Source organism: Dipteris shenzhenensis, chromosome 5 (assembly GCF_047967505.1).
Source record: "Dipteris shenzhenensis isolate YYH24624 ecotype China chromosome 5, Dip_SZ_1.0, whole genome shotgun sequence".
Taxonomy (NCBI): Eukaryota; Viridiplantae; Streptophyta; class Polypodiopsida; order Gleicheniales; family Dipteridaceae; genus Dipteris; species Dipteris shenzhenensis.
This window is the reverse complement of record NC_141600.1, coordinates 17970400-17995641: the sequence shown is the minus strand read 5'-3', so window position 1 is coordinate 17995641 and position 25242 is coordinate 17970400. Positions and strand designations below refer to the sequence as shown.

Sequence of the window (25242 nt, the reverse complement as noted above, 5' to 3'; positions counted from 1 at the left end):
CTTCTGGTCACAAAGTAGACATCAACCTGCCTTGGATGTGTGGAAAAAATAAGCATGTTAAAAAATAGCACTAGTTGTTCTGTTACCTGATGTGTTGGCACTTGCAAAATGCACTGTACATCCACCAAAACGAGTCAAAATACGTAAATATAATGCATTGGAATTCGTATTGGAATGAAATTTAATTCCTAACGTGGTCTAATCTTGTACCAAACCCTGCAAATGGGCTAGGAGACTGGTTAAGATTCGTTGATTGTGCTTTGCTGATGTGGCCAAGGGATGTGATCAAATCATGGCGATCAGATAAAAAGGCTCCAAACTTGATAAAAGTTATACCATTGGGTTGACTCTTGAACCCACAACATACATTTGGACAAGAGTCAAGTCTACAAAGGGCTTTAAGCAGGACAAAATTCCTAAGAACCGATCCGGCTGTTTGGTGGAAACAGAGCATAACTGGTGTTTCTCAAGCTTTTTGCATGCTTTTGGTTCCTGGAGTGATCTGTTCAGATGGGAAAAACTATTACAACCCTAAGAATTCACTTTTGTTGCAAAAATGGGCACAATACACAAAAATGAAATGCATATCTGCTTGAAGCTCTCTAAAATTGACGCTTGTCTCGTGACCATACGTACAATGTCTCACTATGCAACAAAAACGAGCCGGCAATTTGATACCGATTGAAAGGAAATGAGCACAGGTTGGAATTAAATTTTTTGGAAAACTTGTATTCCACAAGGAGCGATTCCAGCTCTATGAAATGGAAGTACAAGTGTTTTATAGACTAAGCGTCAAAACTAGTGACATGGCATCGAAATCCTAAAAATAAAAAAATAATTCAATTGAACTATGTGGCTTATGTGACACCTACGATATCCTTTTATTCAATACACACATGTATTAATGCTCCTCCTTTATGCATAGGCGTCTATTGACAGGCTACAAATTTGCGTGGGCAAAGATGTTAACAAGTACTCAAAAGGACATTTCAAGATTGTCCAAGTTTTCAAAACACATTTTTTTGGGAAACGTTCAAAAATGGAGTTTCCAAGCTAGAGGTGTTTCGTGCAGCTTTGTTGTGGAAAAGCAACATGTCTCTGATTTTTCAGTCGCATAGATCCCATTGAATCTGTGGAGTACATATGTGCCTTTTTCTAAGAAAAAAGGGTCCTTCTTTGACCAATTGAGTACTTTCTATTTTGCTTTGAGTTGATGTCTACATTATTGTATTTGTAGCCAAGCAGGATCTCATCTTTAGTTTTTTTCTCTCTTAAATAGATCGGGCTTGGTTGTTAGCAGTTTTTTTGATACGCCCACTAACTAATCTCTCTTTCATTCTGTTGATTCACGGACAAAATTCACAGGCGTAGGCATCCCGAATATCCTCCCAGCCTCCTTGTGGATTGCATGTACACAAAAATACGTAACTTTATTTCCTTCATGCCTATCCACAAGCCCTCAGTTCCCTAGATGGTTCCCTCTGCCACATGTCATCATTCTAGACCTTTAGCTTGGTACACCATTTACCCCTCTCTTGGGGCACAATTAAAACATTTTCCCCTTGGAATTTTTACACATTTAGGTGCACCTAGGCCTGAGCACTCAGAACCACCTAGTCGATGCCAATATACCCTCACCTAGGACCTTGGCAGTTACTTCCCTTGACCATTTAATTTACGCACATAAAATATTACAGAAGTCGGTCATCTAAGAGAAAATGCCCACCGATCTTTCCGAGGTCATGCTATCTCGGCTAGAGCATAACATTCCTTCCCTCTTCAAGCATCAGCGTCCTCGATGATGAAATTTGGGAACACTCTCCGTAACTGGTATACGGATTTCCAGGTAGCTTCTGATAGAGGTAGACCATGCCATGCAACCAACACCGTGGGTATCTTCCGATTGCGCACTTGCATTGTTCCTTAGTCCAGGATTCTTGTTGGTTTGTGTCTTGCATTATCCTCTATCTCCTGAAACAAAACAACATCTTCGATTAGTGAGTTACCTGTATGCAAAAATTTCTTTAAACGAGAAACATGAAACACTGGGTGCACCTTACACCCCAGTGGTAATTCTAATTTATAGGCTACCTTGCCTATTCGTTTTAGAATTAACCATGGCCCACAATATCGAGGTGATAACTTAGCACACTCTCCTGCAGTCTCAGACTTAGAGTGCAAAGGAACTCTGAGAAAACTTTTTCTCCTTCCTTAAATTCTCTAGCGGATCGGTTCTCATCCGCATACGCCTTAGCTCTATCCATAGCTTGGCGGATGTTAGCTCTCGCAAGTGCTAGCATCTCCCGCATCTGAACCACAAAGTTCACGGCACTAGGCACTTTCTGAGGTATTCCAACTATAGTTGGATTCACTGGTCTATAACCATAGTTCAGCTCAAACGGATTGAACCCTGTAGAGGAATGTTTTCTATCATTGTAGGCAAACTCCAACAATGGCAATCACTTGTCCCATGTATGTTGCCTTAATGACACATATGCTCTAAGCATATCCTCTAAATTTTGGTTGATTCTTTCTGTCTGACCATCCGTTTCTGGATGATCCCCACTACTCATTCTCAACTCAGTCCTTAGTGTCTCAAATACCGCAGTCCAAAAATGACCGGTAAATTTGACATCTCTGTCTGACACTATGGATTTGGGTAATCCATGCAGACAAAATAAATGTCTAATAAACAAATCCGCTACTTGCGGGGCACTAACAAATTCTCTAGTTGGAATGAAGTGAGCCATCTTGGTAAGACCATCAACCACCACAAGGATAGAATCATATCCACCTTGTGTCGTAGGCAGCCCTACAATAAAGTCCATGGAAATGCTCTCCCACTTACTTAGTGGTATCTCCAAGGGCTATAAAAGTCCGGGAGGCTTCACCCGCTCTGCCTTACTTACTTGACACAAAAAACAACGTGCCACATATTCATGAATATGCTTTTTCATCTTTGGCCAAAAGAAATCTCGCTTCACGAGATCATATGTCTTCTCGACTTTTGGATGTCCCGCACATGGGCTATCATGGCATTGTCGAATGACTCTCTGCTTGAGATAATTCTAATTAGGTACTACTAACTTGCCATTTCTTTTCAGCATACCATCCCTTATGGCATATCTTGCATAAGTTTGGCCTTTTCTGGATGCCAGGTCATCCTTTTCCCCGGGTTTTAACACATGAGCCTTAGGCCATAGGCTCTGGACGAACTCGTCCATCTTTTGAGTTTCTCTAATGTTGGCCATTAGAGCACTCTCTAACACCGTGAAACTCATGTTATGCATAATGCGTGACAACGCATCAGCAACTTTATTTTCTTTTCCGTGATTTTCAGCAAGATAGATCTTAAGTGTGGCTATCATCAGATCCGGATTAGAGTCGAGGATGTGCATAAAACCGCTTTCAGAAGCAAGTTTGGTCATTATGAGTTTTTGGTAATGCCCTTCGGACTTACCAATGCTCCAGCAACATTCGTCATGCTTATGAACGATTTACTACGTCCGTATATCGGAAACCGATGCAAGTGGCATTGCGGTAGGAGCAGTTCTCCTTCAAGAGGGAAGGCCAGTAGCCTTTGAAAGCAAGAAGCTTTCTCCCTCTCAAAGGAATTGGCCAACATATGAATTGGAGTTGTATGCTATTATCATGCTTTGAAAACATGGAGGCATTATTTGTATGGTTCAGAGTTTTATGTGGATGTGGATCATGATACTCTGAAACATTTCTGTAAACAGCCTGACTTGAGGGGCCGCCAAGCTAGGTAGGCAGAGCTCATGCAGGAGTTTAATTTAACGATTCGGTACCGAAGAGGAAAAGATAATAAGGTTGCTGATGCGTTGTCTCGCATTATGCACAACCTGAGTTTCACGGTATTAGAGAGTGCTCTAATGACCGAAATTAGAGAAACTCAAAAGGTGGACGAGTTCGTCCAAAGCTTATGGCCTAAGGCTCATGTGTTAAAACCCGGGGAAAATGAAAAGGATGACCTGGCATCCAGAAAAGGCCAAACATATGCAAGATATACCATAAGGGATGGTATGCTAGTTAGAAATGGCAAGGTTGTAGTACCTGGTCAGAATGATCTCAGGCAGAGAGTCATTCGACAGTGCCATGATAGCCTGTGTGGGGGACATCCAGGAGTCGAGAAGACATATGATCTCGTGAAGTGAGATTTCTTTTGGCCAAAGATGAAAAAGCATATTCATGAATATGTGACACGGTGTTTCTCGTGTCAAGTAAGTAAGGCCGAGCGGGTGAAGCCACCCGGACTTTTACAGCCCTTGGAAGTACCACTGAGTAAGTGGGAAAGCATTTCCATGGACTTTATTGTAGGGCTACCTACGACACAAGGAGAGTATGATTCTATCCTTATGGTGGTTGATCGTCTAACCAAGATGACTCACTTCATTCCGACTAGGGAGTCTGTTAGTGCCCCGCAAGTGGCGGATTTGTTTATTAGACATATATTTCGTCTGCATGGATTGCCGAGATGCATAGTATCAGACATAGATGTTAGATTTACCGGTCATTTTTGGACAGCGGTATTTGAGACACTAAGGACTGAGTTGGGAATGAGTAGTGGGGATCATCCTGAGACGAATGGTCAGACGGAGAGAGTCAATCAGACTTTAGAGGATATGCTGAGGGCATATGTGTCATTGAGGCAACATACATGGGACAAGTGGTTGCCATTGTTGGAGTTTGCCTACAATGATAGGAAACATTCCTCTACCGGGTTCAGTTCGTTTGAGCTGAACTATGATTATAGACCAGCAAATCCAACTATAGTTGGAATACCTCAGAAAGTGCCTAGTGCCGCGAACTTTGTAGTTTAGATGCGGGAGATGCTAGCACTTGCGAGAGCTAATATTCGCCAGGCTATGGATAGAGCCAAGGTATATGCGGATGAAAACCAGTCTATAAGAGTATTTAAGGAAGGAGAAAAAGTTTTTCTCAGAGTTCCTTCGCACTCGAAGTCGTCGACTTCAGGAGAGTGTGCTAAGTTATCACCTCGATACTGTGGGCCGTGGTTAATTCTAAAGAGAATAGGCAAGGTAGCCTATAAATTAGAATTGCCACAGGGGTGTAAGGTGCACCCGGTTTTTCATGTTTCGCGCTTAAAGAAATTTTTACATACAGGTGACTCACTAATCGAAGGTGTGGTTTTGTTTCAGGAGATAGAGGATAATGCGAGGCGCAAACCAACAAGAATCCTGGACCGAGGAACAATGCAAATACGAAATCGGAAGATACCCACGGTGTTGGTTGCATGGCATGGTCAGCCTCTATCTGAAGCTACCTGGGAATCCGTATACCAGTTGCGGAGAGTGTTCCCAGATTTTATCATCGAGGACGCTGATGTCTGAAGAGGGAAGGAATGTTACGCTCTAGCCGAGGTAGCATGACCTCGGAAGAATCAGTTGACATTTTCCTTAAAGGATCTATGTTTGTAATTATTTGTTTGCGCTTCATGTAAATGATCGGGAGGGAATGAATGTCAAGGTCCTAGGTGAGGGTTGATAGCACCAGACTAGGTGGATCTAAGGCTAAGGGCCTAATGCGAGGAATGTGCCTAGGGGCAAAGGATTTTAATGCATCCCAAGAGAGGGGTGAAATGTTGCATTGGGAAGGCCCTGTGATGATGACATGTGGCATCTAGATCCATCTAGGGAGATGGGGCTTGTTGAAGCTAGTGAGAGAGGAGAAGGCACGGGGCATGTATGTTTAGTTTGAATTTTCTCTGTTAGCTCGTAAGCTTCAGCAAGGTTGGCTGGGAGGAAAAGAATGGTGCTGCTCCCGTGATCTGCAGTAGGAATAGTAGTTTGTGTGTGATATGTTGTGTATACTGCGCTCTAGATTCACCAGGATTTACCCTGGAATCCTGTCCCTCAGTCTCCATTCTTTCAAAAAGGAAAATAGTTTATTAAAAAAAAAAAAAAAAACTTCTTTCTGTACGTCAAAAACCCCAAAAGTATATCACACTTCAAATTCTCCTTTGCTGTACAGGAATAAATAAACTGCAACAGAAAATTTGTATAGAAGGGAAAAGAACTGCTCCCTGGAATATCCCGGAGTCCGGAATTCCTTTCTTCTGCCGAGCCTTTGCAAGCCTCGAAAATCTGCGCCACCAACCAAGGCACTCACCCAGCTATTCACTTCTCTCTTTCAAAATCAGCCTGCTCTCTGCGGGCTATTTTTGTGACCACATCCCAGATGTGCAACCTCCCACGCATCTTTGGCGCTGCTCATCAACCTATCATAGCTGCACTGCTCCTATTTGCTGCCTTGAGGAGCTGCTAGATGGCCAGTCGATCGAACTAGTACCCGACTACTTCGTTGGGCTAATCAGCCACGCATCGACATCGAGCCCCCACATTACCATCGCTGCCCGTGCGTTGCCCATCGCCACGCCTCATTTACCAAATGAATAACCACCTCTAATCCTTGCCTGATGCCAACGGATGAGACAGCCAAATCGCATGACCATTTAAAAGCACACATCGTAATCCCCTCATCCAACCTGAGCCATGCTGATTTCACAGGTGTTTCACCCAACAGCGCTTATCGCGTCGAAGGGCCTGCCCCTAACTTCAGTCTCACGCGCCACCGTTCCCTGGCTCTAAGCTAACCATAAACCAACGAGTTCACGTAGACAGCTCGTCCCTTCTACGCAACTCGTCCATCCACGCTCCCAGATGTTCTGTGCTCTGATACCAAATGATACGCCCACTAACTAATCTCTCTTTCATTCTGTCGATTCACGGACAAAATTCACAGGCGTAGGCATCCCGAATATCCTCCCAGCCTCCTTGTGGATTGCATGTACACAAAAATACGTAACTTTATTTCCTTCATGCCTATCCACAAGCCCTCAGTTCCCTAGATGGTTCCCTCTGCCACATGTCATCATTCTAGACCTTTAGCTTGGTACACCATTTACCCCTCTCTTGGGGCACAATTAAAACATTTGCCCCTTGGCATTTTTACATATTTAGCTACACCTAGGCCTGAGCACTCAGAACCACCTAGTCGATGCCAATACACCCTCACCTAGGACCTTGGCAGTTACTTCCCTTGACCATTTAATTTACGCACATAAAATATTACAGAAGTCGGTCATCTAAGAGAAAATGCCGATCGATCTTCCCGAGGTCATGCTATCTCGGCTAGAGCATAACATTTTTACGCTTTATATATGCTGCTACTGTCATGGTCTTGTGTTGAACCAATCAAGTCTTGCATTGTTAAGGCTTCACCTTTTTTGATATGTTCCATGCTCGTGCTGTTTTTAATGGTGGAAAACTAGATGTGATATGAAACAGGCACCTCCCCTTACACGATGAAGATGCATAATGAAAGAGACCCATACATCAAGCTGCAAATGGATCTATGAAAGTAGATGTTATATGAAGCACACATCCCCCCTTACGTGATGAAGATCTAGATTGTATCAGGTCTTTCAAGTTTCATATAGATAATATGCTGCATGTCTCTCTTTTCTGGGACCACAATACCACCTGGAGATGGCTTGAAGAGAAGACTACTCTGTGATCTCTCTCTGCTGGTTTTTTTGTCAGTTTTCGAGATAGAAGACACTCAATAGGAAAAAGATACCAGTAGTACTAGTTTCATAATGTAGGCTTTATTATGCATTTGCAATTTGAAGATGTAGATTCTGACAGACTTATGCATCAACCTTCATATAGACTAATATACTGAGTTTCTATCTCCTTTCTGAAGGCGAGCACAAGCTTAACCATGACAAATGATAGCAACAGGGAGAGCTAGAGGCTGTATCATGTTTTGTAGCTAGATTGCATTTGCACGTAGCACATAGTAGTATTGATAGAATGGACAAATGGAAGTGTGACCAATAGAAGTCGTCATTGTTGCACCATGTAGACAATATGGTGGGTTCCTTTGTAGTTGAGTCTAGCCCCCCGGTCATGGCTGTGGTTGGATAGCATGAACATGGTAACATGTGTTTGATTAAGTTTCTGTGATGGTGCTGGACTCTGTTATCACTGATTCTGGTCTTTTACCTTCACAATCGATCATGCATAGCACGAATGAATACTAAGTGGATACATTGATGTGTGTCATACCTACTAATGATGCTATGCATGGTGGTGTTTTGGAGGCTTGTTAGTGATTGCTGAATTCCAATATGCATAGAACAAGTTTATGATGTTTAGTTATATACCTTTCATTCTTGTCGATATGTTTTTGTTCAATTAGGTAGCTTCTAGAAAAATTAAATGTGCTTAATAAATTGTCTTTTTTGCAGGTCAAGGAAGTCATACTCGCTTACTATGTGCTGATGACTCAAGGAAAAGCTACTCGAGAGGTTTGTTGTTTAAGTTCTGTACTCAGGTATTTTCAGCATTAATAGTGCTATAACTAAATGTATAAATGGACAGGATCTTGATAGACGATGTGAGCAGATCATGGTCGAGGAATTTCAGGAAAGGTGTGACTTCGAAGTTGAGGATGCAGTCAAGAAGTTGGAACGGCTGGGGCTTGTGACTAAGGTAGTATTCATACACAACTGAAGTTATAATCTAAATCTTTTGTGTAGCATCAAACGTACCCATTAGTTGCTTTTACAATCATGGAGTGGAATGTGTTTTGTGGTATGAATTCACTTTACTACTTTTGTCCTCCTCTCAGGACTCCTTGGGACGGTATTCTCATGTACCTTTGAAGCGGGCAAATGAAATAATAGGTCTGACTACAGAAGAGAAAGTCGCGAAGGCTATCGTGTAATACGTTCGAGCAGAAATTCATTCGTGTGTGCAATATGATGCCATATATTGTCAGTCTTACCAAGCTTGTGTTGCAAAGCAATGTTAATTGCTAATGCAATGATACGCAAGATTATGTTGTCTTTATACTTCTCATGAGGATTTGCTCCAGCTGCGAGCCTTGTAATTGCCTACAATGGGGATGGCCTTTCCATCCAATTGTCAGAAAGCCGTGATGAGTTAGAGGGAAGAGTTTGTAATTAATCACCATCGAAGGAAATATGTAAAATTCGTGACAATGATGCTTATCTTCATGGAAAGGTTTTTGAGTATTTACCCAAATTTTCTTTTAATTTAATCAATTTCAAGATCAGTAACAAACAACAAGGATGCAAGCAACCACTATGCCAGCAAGGTGTGATGGCAAGATGTTTGGTTGCAGGCAAGGTTGTAACATGATTTGTTGAAACGTTGTGATGGGAGACCACCTAGATTGAACTTGAAGCAATTAGGAATAGAGGGATGCAATCAACTACCATACTATCAAGCATGATGGCATATGATAGCCTCATTTTACAAAGTTTGATTGTGTAGTCTCATACAATTGTAAGAGGGATGTTGAAGGGCATATATATATATATATATATATAGAGAGAGAGAGAGAGAGAGAGAGAGAGAGAGAGAGAGGTATTCTTAGCTGCATCCACAAATTTAATAATGCTGGAAAATTCCATTGATTTTTAGTTGGAGCAAAGTCATTGTGTGAGAGCTTCTTTGATTTTTGTTTGTCCATCTTCTTAAATGCTACTATTCTTTGTGGATTCCAAAAACAGAAGAAAAGGTCCATGCATTGATTGTGATATTTGGCACTTCTAATATGTTTTAGTTAAGTCTCTGACATCAGCGACTGTTAAAATGGGCTAGAAATTGGCATTCATAGCATTCAAAATAGTGTTTTTAAAGGAAGAAGAGAAAGTGAACCATAAAGTATGGTCAACATACATAATAAGCCTTAGGATAAAATCCAAGGAAAAACCTCATCAAAGTAGTGCGAAAAAGGAACGAGGTTGCTTACATGAAACCTTAATGCTTTTTAAAATTTAGGTCTCCCTTAGGTAATTAACAATCCCATGTAATAGCTAACAAACCTAATCTAATCTAATCTATATAAAAACATAAGGAGAAACTCATATAACTTTCTTGACCTATAACTATCCTACATCTAATAGGTAACTAGCAAACCTAATTTAGGAAATAAACCTTGAGAGAAATGGACATGTGATTTTCCTAGCCTACATGTAAAGGGGAAAAAGGTAATGAAATGTAGTTTTCATGTATAGCATATGTCTAAATCTTGGTTGGCTATGCTTCTATTTTAATAATCATTACAAAATCATGCATTAGAGGTGGCAAAAAATGCAATTCTTTTGATTGGGATCTCTTAGATGCTAGGTGTTACTTTGGACGAACATTTGAATTGTACGCGTGCAATCCTATGTCAGCTGGTTGATTTAAGAGTTTGGATGGAGGATGATGATTCTAAGATGAAATTTTGTGTGAATGCTGACATGACCTTGGAAGAGATGATAGCAATACTATTAAAAGGTGAACACTAAAAGGATTTGGACAGTGATGAAGATAGAGCATATGCAAGTAAGGTGTCTAAAAAGAAGGTACAAAGGAACCTCGATTGGAAGCAGATGCAGTGTGGTTACTATGAGAAGCTAGGGCACATTGTGGAATATTGTTTCCAAAAACGTGATGACACAGCTCAAAAAGGAAAGGAAAGAATTCAGAATCACTCCAATTTGTAGAGGAATTCACAGACTTATGCATTTTCGGCTCGAGTTCAATGGATGATGATTGTGTTTTGTGAAGACCATGGTATTTGCATCATAATCGCTCAGCATGAGCCTTATCAATCTCTATGTTAGTCAGCATTCAGTGTTTCTTTTATGTGGGCAACATTTCCATCTTTGGCAATCAACAGTTGAGTTTTGACTGTTTTTTGGTGACTCCCTTCTCTTTGTTTTGTGAAGGATGTAACCCTCAAGGCAATTTTTTATTCGTCTTTTGTTGGAAGGACTTTGTTTTGTATCTCTTAGTTTACCATCTCCTAGAATTCCCTGGTTGGTGGCCTTGATTTCCTAGAGATTCCTTGGACCTGTGTCGTTGATTGTGTTTGGTCCCTTACTATGTGGCTCGGTGTCAAGGTCATTCAGTTTGTGTTCTCAGATGGTATTCTTTGTTGTACAAGAAATAATGGTATTCCCATTAATTAACCAAAACTAAAATCATTAGGTGGCCTTTGAATTCACATTGTCACCACTCAATTTTCTGACATATATACAAAGGCTCATAAAAGGAGTTATAGCTTGGACGAGAAACCTTATTTTGTAGTAGGAGATTTAAGAGAAATAAAAAGTAAAAGCCCAATTATAACTTCTCTTGTAAATATAGACATATGATTGTCAAAAGGATTTCTAGCATTACTTTGAATACCTACACATGATTGTCAAAGGAGCTTTAGGATTTCTAGAATTACTTGGAATATGCATACATGATTGTCAAGAAGCTTTAGGATGGTTGAGAACCTTCTTGTCGTAACAGGGCAAGGCGATTAAGTTAATCAGCCCCACCTTTTACAAATATTCACAAGATGTCCTGCTTCTCGGATTGTAATGTAGAATGTTCAAAGGAGAAAATTTTAAATTTATATCTTTGTAAAGAAGTTGGAGATGAACTAATAGGAGGTTCTTCAGATTTTGGTTGCTAGTCTTAGCTCATCCAAAAAAGACAAATTTTAGAATTTTATGACATACATATAGGGAATCATAGACTAATGCAGGGAATTGTGGATTGGTGGAGGGAATTGTAGGGTAGTGGAGAGAATTGTAGACTAATGGAGAGAATTGTAGACTAGCGGAGAAACCTCATGTTGCAATAGCAGTTATGAAAGAAAGAGAATAAGATATAAATCCTTGGGGACACACTTCTAAGGAACCGTATGTATCACACGTGTGTTCAAGGGGTATCATAAAAACCCCTAAACAAAAATTCCCTTCCCAATAAAAAGACCCCTCTTTACTTATGAACTAACAGATTTTCTCCCTCTTATGAACTAACGGATTTTCTCCCTCGAAGTTGAAGTAAAAAACCCCTCCTATTATTGTAATCTTGTTATTGTAATCTTATTATTGTAATCCCATTACATTTTTTCAAAAAGTTGAATTAAAATATCGCTCCCTTTGAATGCACGTGTTATGCTAAAATTTTGTGACATGAATCCCCCAAGGACAACTCTTGCACATGAAAATCCAAATTATGAAATTCTTTGTAAAGCTTCAATGTTTATCCCACTTTTTGAGTTGCAATATAAATCCTCCATTTTCATGTCAACTTTTGTATTCGCCCTTCATGTTCTTATAATAATTCATGCTTTGTTGATGTCTCATAATTGCTTCACGTGCCAAGAAATTAGCAACTAAATTTTGAGCTCGAGGGATATGCTGACTTTTTACCTCTTTAAATTGTTTGCGAAGTTCCAATGCTTGTTGATGTCGGGGAACCAAGCCTTTGCTCCGCACATTCCACCTTCCACTAACTTGTTCACACACGACTTGAGAATCTCCTCATACCTCAAGTTGCTTGATGTGATGTTCTTGTGCCTTTTCCAAGAATGAGTGCTGAGTACTCAGCTTGGTTGCAAGTACTTGCAGGTGCAAACTTGCTATAACAATACACCTCACCCCCTGGTGAAGTGAGATTCACACCCACACCAGCAGCCTTGGTCGAAGGTTTGTATGCTCCGTCAAATTGAAGGATCCAAGATGTCATTACACCAAAACTAAAATCCAGACATCCCAGGTTTCTCGGTAGTCCAAGATAGGTAGAAGGAGAGGGTGGGGAGAATTCAATACTTGAGCAAGACGTTCACCACCAAACAAACTTACTATCCTTTGTTGATAGTTTATCTTTCGACCAAAAAGAATTACAACATGAAGCTCAAAGTGTGGCGCAAAGGGTTGATTAGGTACAAAGGGATTCCTTGGTTGAAGCCTCACCAACCATAGCCGAGCCCTAAAAACCTTTATAGTGAGGTCGAGAAAAAATCATTCAAGACGAGCTTATCCACAGGAATTAACAAGCAGTGCACCAAATCTCACCCCAAGCTTATGGGGATCATCCCACCCTTGGAAGAATGTCACCCTTTTGATTACCTCCGATGCAGCAAGTAGCTTGATCACCACACAATGAGTAGAATTGGAATCAAAGCCCTCCCAGTGTATCACTAGTTCTTCACCTTGAACCATCCACAATGTATCATCCCACTCGTCATCTCCTCGAGCAATGCATTGTACAATCAGTTGTTGAAGATTGACATGAAGATCAAGAAAGAGATCTCGCCAATTGGTAGCTGTAATGAGCGGGACCAAGCACCAAATCCTTGTACTCGTTGAGAAGTGACATAAATATCCACCCTCCTCGTGTGGTGTGCGTACTTGAAAAAGTTCAATCTAGTATGAGATATGAAGAGCACATGAAGTGAAGTACTTTTGCTTTTTACAGGCAAGAGGAAACTCCCCACGGTTAGAGAGTTACAATTCATGAGATTTCAATATATAAGCAATATCATTACATTTTGATCACTTGCTATTTGCTGGCCCATTGGTAAGTCTTCCTTTTGTGAATAGGGAGGTCTTGGGTTCAATTCCCACTCCTTAATAAAAGGAGAAGAGAGGAGAAGAGAAAGAGAGGGAGAAGAAGAAGAGTATAGGTGGACGCGAGGTTTGTTACTGATTTTTTTTGAAAACACGCAGAGACCGCCAAGACGCATGACGCGCACAGGAATCTAGAAGATGCACCCGTGACCAGAAGACACACAAGAACCTAGACAACACGTGAATGCGCCCACACCAAAAGATGCACCGGAACCCAAAAGACAGGAACTGCGAGTAGAAGACACGTAGACTAGAGGCACAGAAATAGAGAAGTTCTGCAACTGCAGGGATGGAGAACCGCGAGCAGATGTCACAGATTGGAAGCGCAAAAATAGAGAAATGTGCACAGAAGATACCGCAAAACTGCACACAGTCGTAGGACTAACAGCTGTCGATAGACGAATTGTATGCCACTAGCCATGGAGACTTCGTATCCTAGCAACCACACCAATCCTATTAACTAGAAAAGAAATCAAGACATGAGGCTTGACGCTAGGCATGGCGACGCTCGAGGGCCATAGAGGAAAAGGGAACGTAAGGGGAGGAGCGTTAACATGGGTGGGGAAAAGGGATTAAGAGGGGTGGGAATGAAGAGGGGGACTATGGCATAAGGGGGAAGGGTGAGGGGGAAGAGGAGCATGTACATGATGGGAGGTGGAATGTAGAGATGGAGACATCAAGGGAAGAGAGTTATGCTTTATTTGAAAGGAAGGATGGGGGAAAATCAAAGTACTAGCTAGGAGGCTTTACAAAAGAATGAGCGTCTCCCATCAAGGAATAGCGCCCTCTAGTGACCATATGTCCATTCATCCAATGAGAGAGGTCTCTCCAAAGGATGGGATTCCCTCTTAGCAGGGTTGCAATAGGCATGTTCAACACTGTGGATGGGAATGCGGCTAGGCTAGCCACATCTCGAGGTTGGTAATTGGCTCTCAGCCTATTAATTGTGGCTCTTTGAAGCCATAGAAGGAAATATGGTCCTCTTTTGTAGCTTGATGCCATGTGGGGTCCTCCTCAAACATTTTGTGCCTTAAGAGGGAATGCCCCATTGATGAGCTACCTATTCCTTCCTCATCTACCTTTTCCAAGATGGGAGAGGCTTTGAGGGCTTTATTAGGGCCTTGGTAATTTGGATGAATTGTATCCATGCCATTTTTGGTCTTGAGTTGCTGCTCAAATCTTTATTGACAGTCTCGTACGAGTTATTGTGCCTTAGCAAGGCGTTGTTTTTTGATATCAGGGTCGGGGTATTCATCTGGACCCTTAGGGGTTGGTTCTGCTTGTAAGTTGGCACCCCTCTTGCATTTTCTCTCCCCTTAGGCAATAAGTTGGTTGGGTTTTAAACCACTAGGGTGTGCCTTGAAGATGAGAAAGTGGACACGGTCATTATGTCCTCATCAAATTCGCTTTGAATAAAATCTATTTGATACACATCATTCCTTACTTAAAGATCTGGCTTGGGTCCTAGTTATAACATATAAGGACACCAAATAAGCTTAATCTCTCTTGATACTTAGCAAATTAATCATGGTCTTAGGATCCATGGCCATTCTAGGGGTCCTTTGCATAAGACAATCCTTGTAGAGATGGTCCACCCTGCAGTAGAGCCAGAGCACAACGGAGCACCGTATTAGTGGTGGCTATTATGGGAAAGGCCAATCATCCTTGTAAGATCAGTCCCTTAGGAAGTGTCCTTGACATTTAAAGGAAGCCACCAGTTGATTGGGTGGCATCTTATAGGGACACTCACTAGCATAGTGGGGACCTTAACATGTAAGAAACCTCATAAGTGGTCTGTGTGTCAAGGTATTCATCTCTTGGGCTCTTTGTGTGGTGGGAGCCATTTGGTACACTAGGATATACTATTCGTCTTGCATAATGTAATGGCTTACATAGTTGGACTGATAGGGGGACTCCCGTATTGCAAGGAGTCACTTGCCAAAGTAGCGCGATCTAGTTCCTCCCACTCACTAGGTAGTTCCTTAATGATCACCTGGTTCATAGGGGTAATCCGAGGTGGTGGGGGTTGAGGGACTAAGATGGGTGGAGGCAATGGGGGTTTTTGAGCCCTATATTGCCCTTGATTGTAGGAGGGGCACCTTGAATGTTCAATTGTCTTTGATTGAACGGATTTGGTGGTGTGGGCAAGGTCAAGGGCAACCTTTGTTGGTATATTGGTTGGGGATAACCTTAGGGTAGGGACATTGAGATGTCTCACGGTTTCCCATCGAAGACACTGGGCATAGTAGAGTGTTGGACTAGCCCTAAGGCAAGGGCACTAGATGGTTGCCCATACAGATATCACACCACATGTTATCTTGTCTAGGAACTAGGTGAGGATTGCTTGGGGCTTCCCTTACCCATCCTACATTAAGTTGTTGGCTCACCTAATTCAAAAGGTCGTGACCACCTCATCTATATTTATGCCATTGGTGAGTGGAATTGCCTCCTTGGCTTCACCCGCACTAATGATTTTAATTGTGTGGGACACATCGGATGAAGCCACTTATGTATTTTCCACTTGGGGACTTTCTCTCATGTTATCTAAAAGCACAGTCTTGCTGCATAACTCAAATGATGTGGGCTTCATGGTAAAAAGGTGGTCATGAAGCATTGAATTTGGTAGTCCGATGAGGAAGCATGACAGTAACCATGCATCACTAGTCCTCTCATGAGGTTCGCCAGCAAGAGTTTAAGTGTTTGATTCTTGCAATATAATCCCGTAAGGACTTGTTGTCTTTCTGCTTTACCTCATATAGTTGGTTAGTAGGGCTCCACTTGGGACTGCTATGGGCAAGCCTTGCTATGAATGACGTTTTGAGCATATCCCAGCTAATTTTCTCTTCAAGGTTTAGAGCCCTATAGCACTAGCCACTTCCTAGTGTTTGTACTAGGACCCTCATAGCCTTGTCAGTGAGCACCACTTGCTGCATAGGAGGAGTTGCCGATGGGGCAAGCACGGTACCTTAATTAGGTAGCAGTAGAAGGGGATTATAAAAATTTGTTAGTCATACAAATGTAGCATTGATGGCCCAATCGGCCATGGTACTAGCATTTGTGGTGGGCTTGCCTTTATTGGCTGTTGCAATGGTGATGGCCTAGGCGTGGGCACACTCACATTGGGTATTGACCTATAGGGTGCAACCAAGGGGTAGGGGGTACCTTTTGGGACACCTACCCAAGTTGGGTATAGATGGGGATGAGGAGCCATTGTTTGTGGTTGTGTACTTCCCCCAAAGTCCATTCCCTTGCTCTACACAATTTGACAACTAATAGCTAGGTATCTTTAGCTCGAAGGTTCCAATGAAGGATGGTCTCCCTCATAGAACTGAACATGCAACTTTGTAGGGTTCACCATTGAGGTGGAAATTGGAATACTATGTGTGCTTTGATGCAGAAGTTGTTGGAGGGCTCTAGTTTGCCTTGCAAATGGGTTTACTGTATCAAGGTCAGACTAGCCAAACCTTCCCATAATGTTAGAGAGTGATTCCCTAAGCTGTGAGGCTATGGTTGATAATGTGGAGGAATGGGGTATGACTAAGTTGGAGTTAGGGGCCATAGCGGCCCCAGGATTTAAGTTTTCACCGGTTTTTGTGTCGAAACTTATTGCATCCTCTGAGCTCAAGGTGTTAGTGTGTGTGCGATCATGCACCAAGTATGAACTTAAAGTCAAGATCCCACAGGGAATTAACACTAAGGTGGCTACTGGTCTAGGTATGATATTATTGGAAGCACTATGCTCTGGCTAAGCACTTTACTAAACCTCAAGTGCATGTGTTGGGGATGCATCAATTTTACGAGCAAAAACCTATGAGTAGGTTTATCTGAGCGTGTTTTTCAAGAGATTTTAAAAAATTTATTTCTATAGGAAACATGGTTTTTCCACTTTTATTTTCACTAGAACTAAATCTCTTTATCATAAAAACATACAAAATTGTCACTCATTCAATTTTACATAACATAAATTTTCTTCTTCGTAGACATCATTTGTACCCCTATTATTACCTTTAAAAATTATTGAAAAATAATTCCTTTAAGAAAAATCCCTCATAATCACTCTCAATGTAATAATATTATACATACATAATTACTTATTAAACACATTTATATCAATATGACAAGAGCTTTCTAGTATTTTAATAGCATAGATAACAAGATGTTTATGGATATGTTTCTAAAGAAGTTTAAATTATATAAACAAGTATTAACTTGCGCTTATATATCACTCTCAAAAAATATATATAATATTTAATACTATATATGCAATATTTTACAAAATATAACACCATGGAAGTGCTCAAAAGGGGTTTTTCGATCAATTTGAGTGGCTGAATGACTATATTTGGACATTGGATGTGAAAGTTATGCCACTTTTAAAAGTGTTGTCCATGGTAGTTTCGCCAGCGAAACTACCTTGGAAGACCTACTTCAAAGGGCTTTGCTAGCGAAACTACCTTGATGGCTTAATGCAATGAGGTTTATTTGGATAAACCCTTTAATAGGCTACGTTGAGAGAGGGTTTTCAATGTCACCCCCTATTACGTAAAAGTTGTAAGAAGGATCATAACGGAATTTTCATAGAGAAGTCTACTCTACATGTGGGTTTCTTAAAAAGCCATCCCATTATGTTACTCACCATTCCCAAAGATTCATGTAAAGATTTGTGTATAAAATAGGCATTACTATAATACTTTGCATATTTCTAAGTGAAACTAGATTTTGTTCCGATCTATTTTTGCCATATTTTTACATAGTTGGAAGCTTTTATTTTCCTTCGCTCGGACGCTCGAAAGATTTCACTCGAAAACTGCTCATCCCCCATGTGTTGGTCACCCTAACAGGCTGATATCATCAGTTTCAATCACTTTGCAATTCTATCCTTAAAACAACAAGTCAATGCGTTAGCCCTAAATCACTGACTTGTAGGTCGCTCTGTTAAACTTGGTTGTATTGCATTAAAGATAAAGCAGAGGGACCCTTAAAGCAGTGACCCCATAAAGAAGTGACTTGTTTATAGCAGTGGGTTGGAAGCCACAGCATTGTCCTTAAAGAAGTACCCTAATTGTAGCAGTGACAGTCAATACAACGAGATTGTTATAGTAGTGGGTTATCTTAATGCAACGGGTTAGATAAAGCAACAACATGATTATAGAAACAACTTATTGGTCACTATTTTAACCCCAAAGCTACAAGTTGACTTTGGATCTGACACTTGTCAATTCATTAATGACATGTAGTAGAGGGTGGGTGAAGTGTCCATGAGATAGGTGAGTGTTAGCATTCAATGTAGTAGGTCACTATGTTATTAATGCGGTGTCTTCCAAACTCGCTGCGTTAAGCTTAACACAGCGACACACAGACACACTCTATCGCTAACTGACTTTTGATTATTCCCTCAAATTTTCTAGTTTCTATGGAGGGATTTGAGGTTGTAGGGCATGCTACACTACCTATTCTAGCTACACAGCAAAAAAAAAAACAAACAACAATTTCAAAGTGCAACCTCCTACACCCTTCAAACCACTCCAAAGTTTTCTTGTGACATCATTTCTTAGTATTTTTTATGAGATTTGACTACATACACACCTTAGAAATCATCTCTACTACCTATTCCTATGATTCAACACCAATAGGGCTGCACAACATTGTGAAAAATGGTATTAATTAATTAGTCTTGAGTGGTGGGGGGAGGGGGAGTGGTACGTGATGGCAAAATATTTAGGGATAAAGGGGGAAGGACCCTTGCATGCATCATGGAGAGGTGCACAAATATCAATTTTCATTGTGCTATCTGCACCCTTACATAGATCCCAAAAGGGTTTCAACTCATAAACAGAAACGTAAAGGATAATCGGGTATTTTAAAAACATAAGCTAAAGAAACTAGATAATCTACAACACTAATAGATACTTGGATAGACATGCAATGGAGAATGGTATGTGCCTGAGGAAGAATAAAAAGAGAACACCGATCTTGGATTACCATCATCATTCAAGAATTTAACTACAATTACAAAGACTTAATGGGATTTGATTTTCTAATGGAAGACCTACTCAAAGAACAACATGCTAAATCTACAAAGGAACAAGGTCCAAAAAGACTACTTCACAAAATAAAGGTGCACCAACTAAGTGCTAAATGACCAATACTTCGAGTAGCTACATTTGCTTAACATATAATAATGGTTGCACGATGATAAAATGCATAGGCTAATAGTAGAAGGGCTATTATCTTTTAACAACTTGCAATCGAGAGACACCAACCTTGACCTCTCATCGACTTTCACTAGCACACATGGCATTAAACACAAGTTGGAATGACAGTTCCTTGTGTTCGATGAGATATCCCTAGTAGGTGGCATTTGCATAATGAGAGTGTGTGCAATCAAGCACAATTATAATGCATACTTTGTAGGAAATAATGGGGAAAAAACATAATCAATATTTGTTCATGCTTGGAAATGGAAGATAATACCGTGATGATCTCTCGAACATGTCATCTGTGCCAAGTGGCTCATTGCACATGTCATCTGTGCCAAGTGGCTAACGTGCCATCTCATTGCTCCAAGTGGCATCTTGCCACATCACAAGCTCCATATTGTTAAGGCAACCTTTCTTGGTTCACCTTCCTAACGATATTGCAGCATTGTAATCCTTTGAGAAGCAGATAAGGAAAAAATGGCTTTCTTTACACCTTTTGGTTTATACTAGTTTAATGTGATACCATTTGGTCATAATAATGCTCCAGGCACTTTTCAAAGGTCCATGAATTTTGTATTGCATGATTCAATCATTGAAAAAAAGGTTCTAGTTTACCTAGACGATGTTTGAATTCATTGCAAGACTTGGGAAGAACACAAAGAGATTCCATTGCACATTTTTATGACTTTTGCAAAAATACAATTTGAAGCTAAATTCATCTAAGTGTAAATTGGCACAATCATCTATAAAGTACTTGGGATTCATAATCTCAGAAGCAGGAATACGGCTAGATCCAATGAAAGTCAAAGCTCTACGTAACTACTTTTGCCAACTAATACAAAAGCAATTCAAAGATTCCTAGGTTTGGCCAGATTTAGTTCATGATTCATGCTCCAATCGTCTATAGTTGCATTACCCTTGCGCAAATCATGGTGCTGAAAAATACAAAATTCTTTTGTTCAAAAGATTGCCAGGTTGGTTTGATTCAATTCAAAACACTCACTGAGGACGCATTCTTGCACCACCCAGATTTGATGAGGCCTTTCATTTTTCAAAGAGATGCTTCAAATCAAGGGTTGGGAGTAGTGCTATTGCAAATGGATGATGATAAAGACAATTTGCAACCAATTGTTATTTAAGCTGATTGTTATCAGGCCCTGAATCACGATACTCGGCCACCACAGAGCTCAAAATTACATGCTTATCTTCATGGGTCCAAATTCCAACTACAAATAGTCACTTGGCCTTATGAGTTTGATGAAAAAGAAGCAAATTCATGGGCATCTAATCCGATGCATATTGTCCTTACAAAAGTATGATTTTGAGGTTTCCTACAGGCCTAGAAAATCGAATCAAGTTGCAGATGCACTTTCCTTTTGTTCCTCAGTTTCAGCTATACAAGTGAGCACACATCACTTACCGCAATAGTAAGGAGAACATCTTTGTCGATGCCATGGTAGAGGACAACTCAATCATTACAAGAGCAAGATCCAAAAAGTGCAAAAATCAAGTAGTCTATCCAATTGCTTGGGCCTCCTCTCTTATTCACAATGGTCAATGGCCTCTTGTGCTATCACAAGCCTCCATTCCAACCATACATCTTTCTCCCTTCAACTGTACGTCACAATTACATGCATGCCTTTCACGATGGGCCATTCGGAGGACATCTTGGACTAGGCATCTTGCAGGTAACCGGCCCATTGTTTGGCTTCTTTGTGTTTCACTATTTGCACCTCGATTAAACCAACTTTAGGAGGAAATTTTGGTGGTCTCTCATATAGCCAATTTGTATGTGCAGGATCGATGTAGATTGACAACATCAGTTTTATTGTTCTATTCAACTGCTTAGTTAGCGTGTTACAATCAGGATGGTTTGGCCTTGTAAATTGTTGTTTGATTCCCAACTTATCACACACAATCTTGATTTGAAATTGTTGCCTTAATCAAACAAGAGATGCTTGGGGTAGCCGTGTGGTAAAATTAAATAATGAATTAGGAGCTTTGCTTCTTCCAAAGTTGTTATGGTCTTCAATGGTGGTTGTCCAATAGCCCATCTCATTAAGTAATCTGTGAGAATGATTACATATTTATTATCTACAGCCAGTGAGGGGAAAGGTCCCATGATGTCATAGGCAACCAACTCGAATGGTTGAGACATTGAGATTGACTGTAGGTTTTGTCCGTTAGTTTTCTTGTTGGGGTCTTGAAAATCTGACATGTCCAGTAGTATTGGAGATATATGTGTATATTGTTGCACATCTTAGGCTAGTAGGACTTTGGTTGAAGTTCATGCCTTGCTTTTTTAGGCAAAATTTAGCACAACACTTGATAAAATCTCAAAGCAAACAACATCTACTTTGCAACAAACGACATCGCCTAGTGAAGTTCTCAGAAGGAGACCTAGTGATGGTTCACTACCCCACTAGGAAGAAGGGATTGGCACATAAATTTTTAGCTCAATGGGTCAGCCCATACTAGATACTTCATCCAGTGGGCAGAATGACATACTCTCTTCAAATATTTTACATTGTTGAGAATACAACTTTCTTATCAAAATATCCATGTAATACAGACATTATTAGATGCTTGATGCACTTATTCCTTCAAAAACATACGCATCGTTATTGCACCTACTCAAAGGATCCATTGAGCGAAATGATAACTCTAGAAATTGCCCATGGAACATTCTAAAAAGTATTGATGTTGATTGGAACAACAAAATTGCTAGCGCGAGACACATTGCACACATGGTGGCAAATGCTTCTACTCCAAGAGCATTGCTATATAAATGTTTAGCTAAACTTGCAGAACAATTGAATTCTTTGTTTGAGATGTTATGTCCAACTGCAACCCATGTCTACAAATGCTTCCACATGATCCTTCCTCAGGCTACATAATATCATACAATTCTTCTCGATGAAACAACAATTCCTATGCAAATCTCTCCTTTGCATAAAAAATCAAGTAAACGAACATAGGGAAAAATAAGATGAGCTATAGCTTGCATCCCTTCTCCAAGAAAATCCAAAGTCTAGTGCAAAGGACCTTGCACACATATTCACACAAACACACAATAATGGGCACTATCCTATCCAATCAATTATACATAAGGTCTACATAATAAAAGATGCAACTCTTACAAAGAAAGAAAAATCAAAGGAGGTGGTTGGAATTGGTCAAGTAGATCACTCTTTACATCATTGTTCAATGGGTTCAAAAGAAAGTATGAGACAAGATCAAGTATCAAATATCCCTAGAAAAACAAAGAGAGTAGCTAACATTGCTTGCACCAAATATGCTAAAGCAATACAAGATTCACTAAAATACGCTTACGTATGCTACAACACCCTAACCTTTCACTCAAAGTTGAAGACAATTAAACGTAATATGAATAATTTTCTACTAGAATAGGGTATTACTGAATACAAAATTCCCTTGAAACAAAGATGTTTGTGTAGCATTTGCTTGCAAAAAACTAAAATCGGTATTGTGCCCACATTCTACCACAAAAACATGCTACTGCCAAAGAAAACAATCTTTACAAGCCTGCTACATGATATCGAAGCACATCTTGTGTCAATATGAATTCCTTTCACCCAAATTTGAGAACTTAGCTTCGAGAGATAGTACGGTCTGAAAGGAAGTGTGGTGAATGTTTTTGTGGATGTTGACAGAGTACAATGTGTTCTACCAATATTCCTCATAGATGGAGCAACTATTGTCATGGCCATCAAAAGAAAAGTCGAATACACACACAATTACATGAGTGGCTTAATGAGACCCACACCAATTATGCGTGCAGTGAAGGAACTTTTAGAAACCATGCTCTACAAGGAGAACCAAGTCCAATTACACTTCATTTGGATGAAGCATATTGAAGACTTGCAAAATGAGACAATTCAAGCAGACTCAACCACGTCCACTCCTATAGATGAAAACTATGACAATCTAGAAATTAACTTATTGGGGCATGGCATATACACAACCCAACACATTGGGGGTGATCCAAGCTAAGGCACTAAAGGAAGAGGTAACACAACTACTTGAGGTAGGATTCATCTTTCCTATTGATGATTCAGAATGGATATCTCCTGTAGTTGTCACACCAAAGAAAGGAAATAAGTGGCGGGTTTGTGTGGACTTTCATCCTTTGAATGCATGCACTAAGGGGAATCATTTTCCTTTGCCATTCCAAGGTGAAATACTAGACCAAGTAGTAGGGCATGAGATGTATTCTGTATGTGATGGGTATTTTGGGTACTTTCAAATTCGTATTCGGGAGGAAGATCAAAAGAAAACATCATTTGTCACACCTTGGGGAGTTTTTTCTTACAAAGTGATGCCTTTTGGGTTAACTAATGCACCAGCTACATTTCAAAGGTTCATGAATCAAGTGCTTAAGCCTTACTTGGGAAAGTTCATAAGGGCATTTTTGGATGATTTTTGCATTTATTCTCGGCGCATAGATCACATGGAGAAGTTAAAGATGGCCTTAGCTAGGATTGATGAAACAAAAGGGAGTCTAAATCCTAGCAAGTGTCATTTGGCTCAAACAAAAGTAGTCTTATTGGGGCATATTGTGTCTGAAGAAGGCCTGCAAATGGATCCTGACAAGGTTCAAGCAATCATAGCATTGCCAAGTCCTGAGAGTGTCACTGGTGTTTGCAGAATTCTAGGAAAAAGCAAGTATTATCAATGCTTTTGTGATGATTTCACAGAGATAGTGCATCCCATGAACTTGTTGACAAGAAAAGAAGTTTCTTTCCAATGGGGTGTGGAGCAACAAGAGTCTTTTCAGCAACTTAAGGAGGCCATGAGTAAGAGCCCAATATTGAACCCCCCTGATTGGTCTCAAGACTTTTATGTAAATCCAAGTATATCTTTGCATTCAGTTGGTGCTGTATTGCTACCAAAAGGAGAGGCAGGTAGCATGCAACCCATCTATTATGCCAGTCGACAGCTTACAGAGGTGGAAACAAGGTATGAAGAAATGGAGCAGCAAGCCCTCTCTTTGGTGAGTCAGAAAGTTTCACTCCTATTTATCCCCTTGGCCATTTGTCTTCCTTACCTCTGGGTTTGTATTAGCATATCTAGTTCGCAAGCCTAATCTTGGGGGGAGATTTGCAAAATGGTTGTCAGAGCTTCAAGAGTCCTCTTTCTCTTTTGTCATTGAAAATACCACTAGGTCCACTATGGCAGATTTGCTCACAGAACGGCAGGATCTAAGAGAAGAAAAGAAATATAAGGAGGACATTAATGATGAAAGGGAGACACCACCAACAGCTTTTGTCTTGTATTTTGATGGGGCTTTTAGTCCTTCATGCAAACAAGGAGCCGAGGCGATGGTCTTGATGAATTCTGAAGGTTAAGAAGTATGGGCAAGAGGACAAGAGCTTCTAGGTATCACAACTAATAATGCAGCTGAGTATAATGCTTTGATTTGGAGGGTTGTCTTTAAAGTCAAGTTAAAGAATTGGAAGTAAGAAGAGATTCTCAGCTTATTATAAAGCAAATGCAAGGGCATTACAAGACAAGAAGTCCTCATTTGAAGGAGCTTAATCAAAAGGCTAT

General features: G+C 40.5%; 1 protein-coding gene across 2 annotated transcripts in view; it reads left to right on the top strand.

The window, feature by feature from the left end:
• LOC147901700 (aminopeptidase (DUF3754)) overlaps positions 1 to 9362 on the top strand; it is a 58245-nt gene extending 48883 nt beyond the window's left edge. For both annotated transcript variants that reach the window (XM_087374541.1, XM_087374542.1), the window contains exons 14-16: positions 8294 to 8353; positions 8427 to 8537; positions 8677 to 9362. In XM_087374541.1, the coding sequence (XP_087230667.1) occupies positions 8294 to 8353; positions 8427 to 8537; positions 8677 to 8772 (267 nt within the window). In that variant the 3' untranslated portion in view covers positions 8773 to 9362. The remainder of the gene's footprint in view (positions 1 to 8293; positions 8354 to 8426; positions 8538 to 8676) is intronic.
• The last annotated feature ends 15880 nt before the right edge of the window (positions 9363 to 25242 follow it).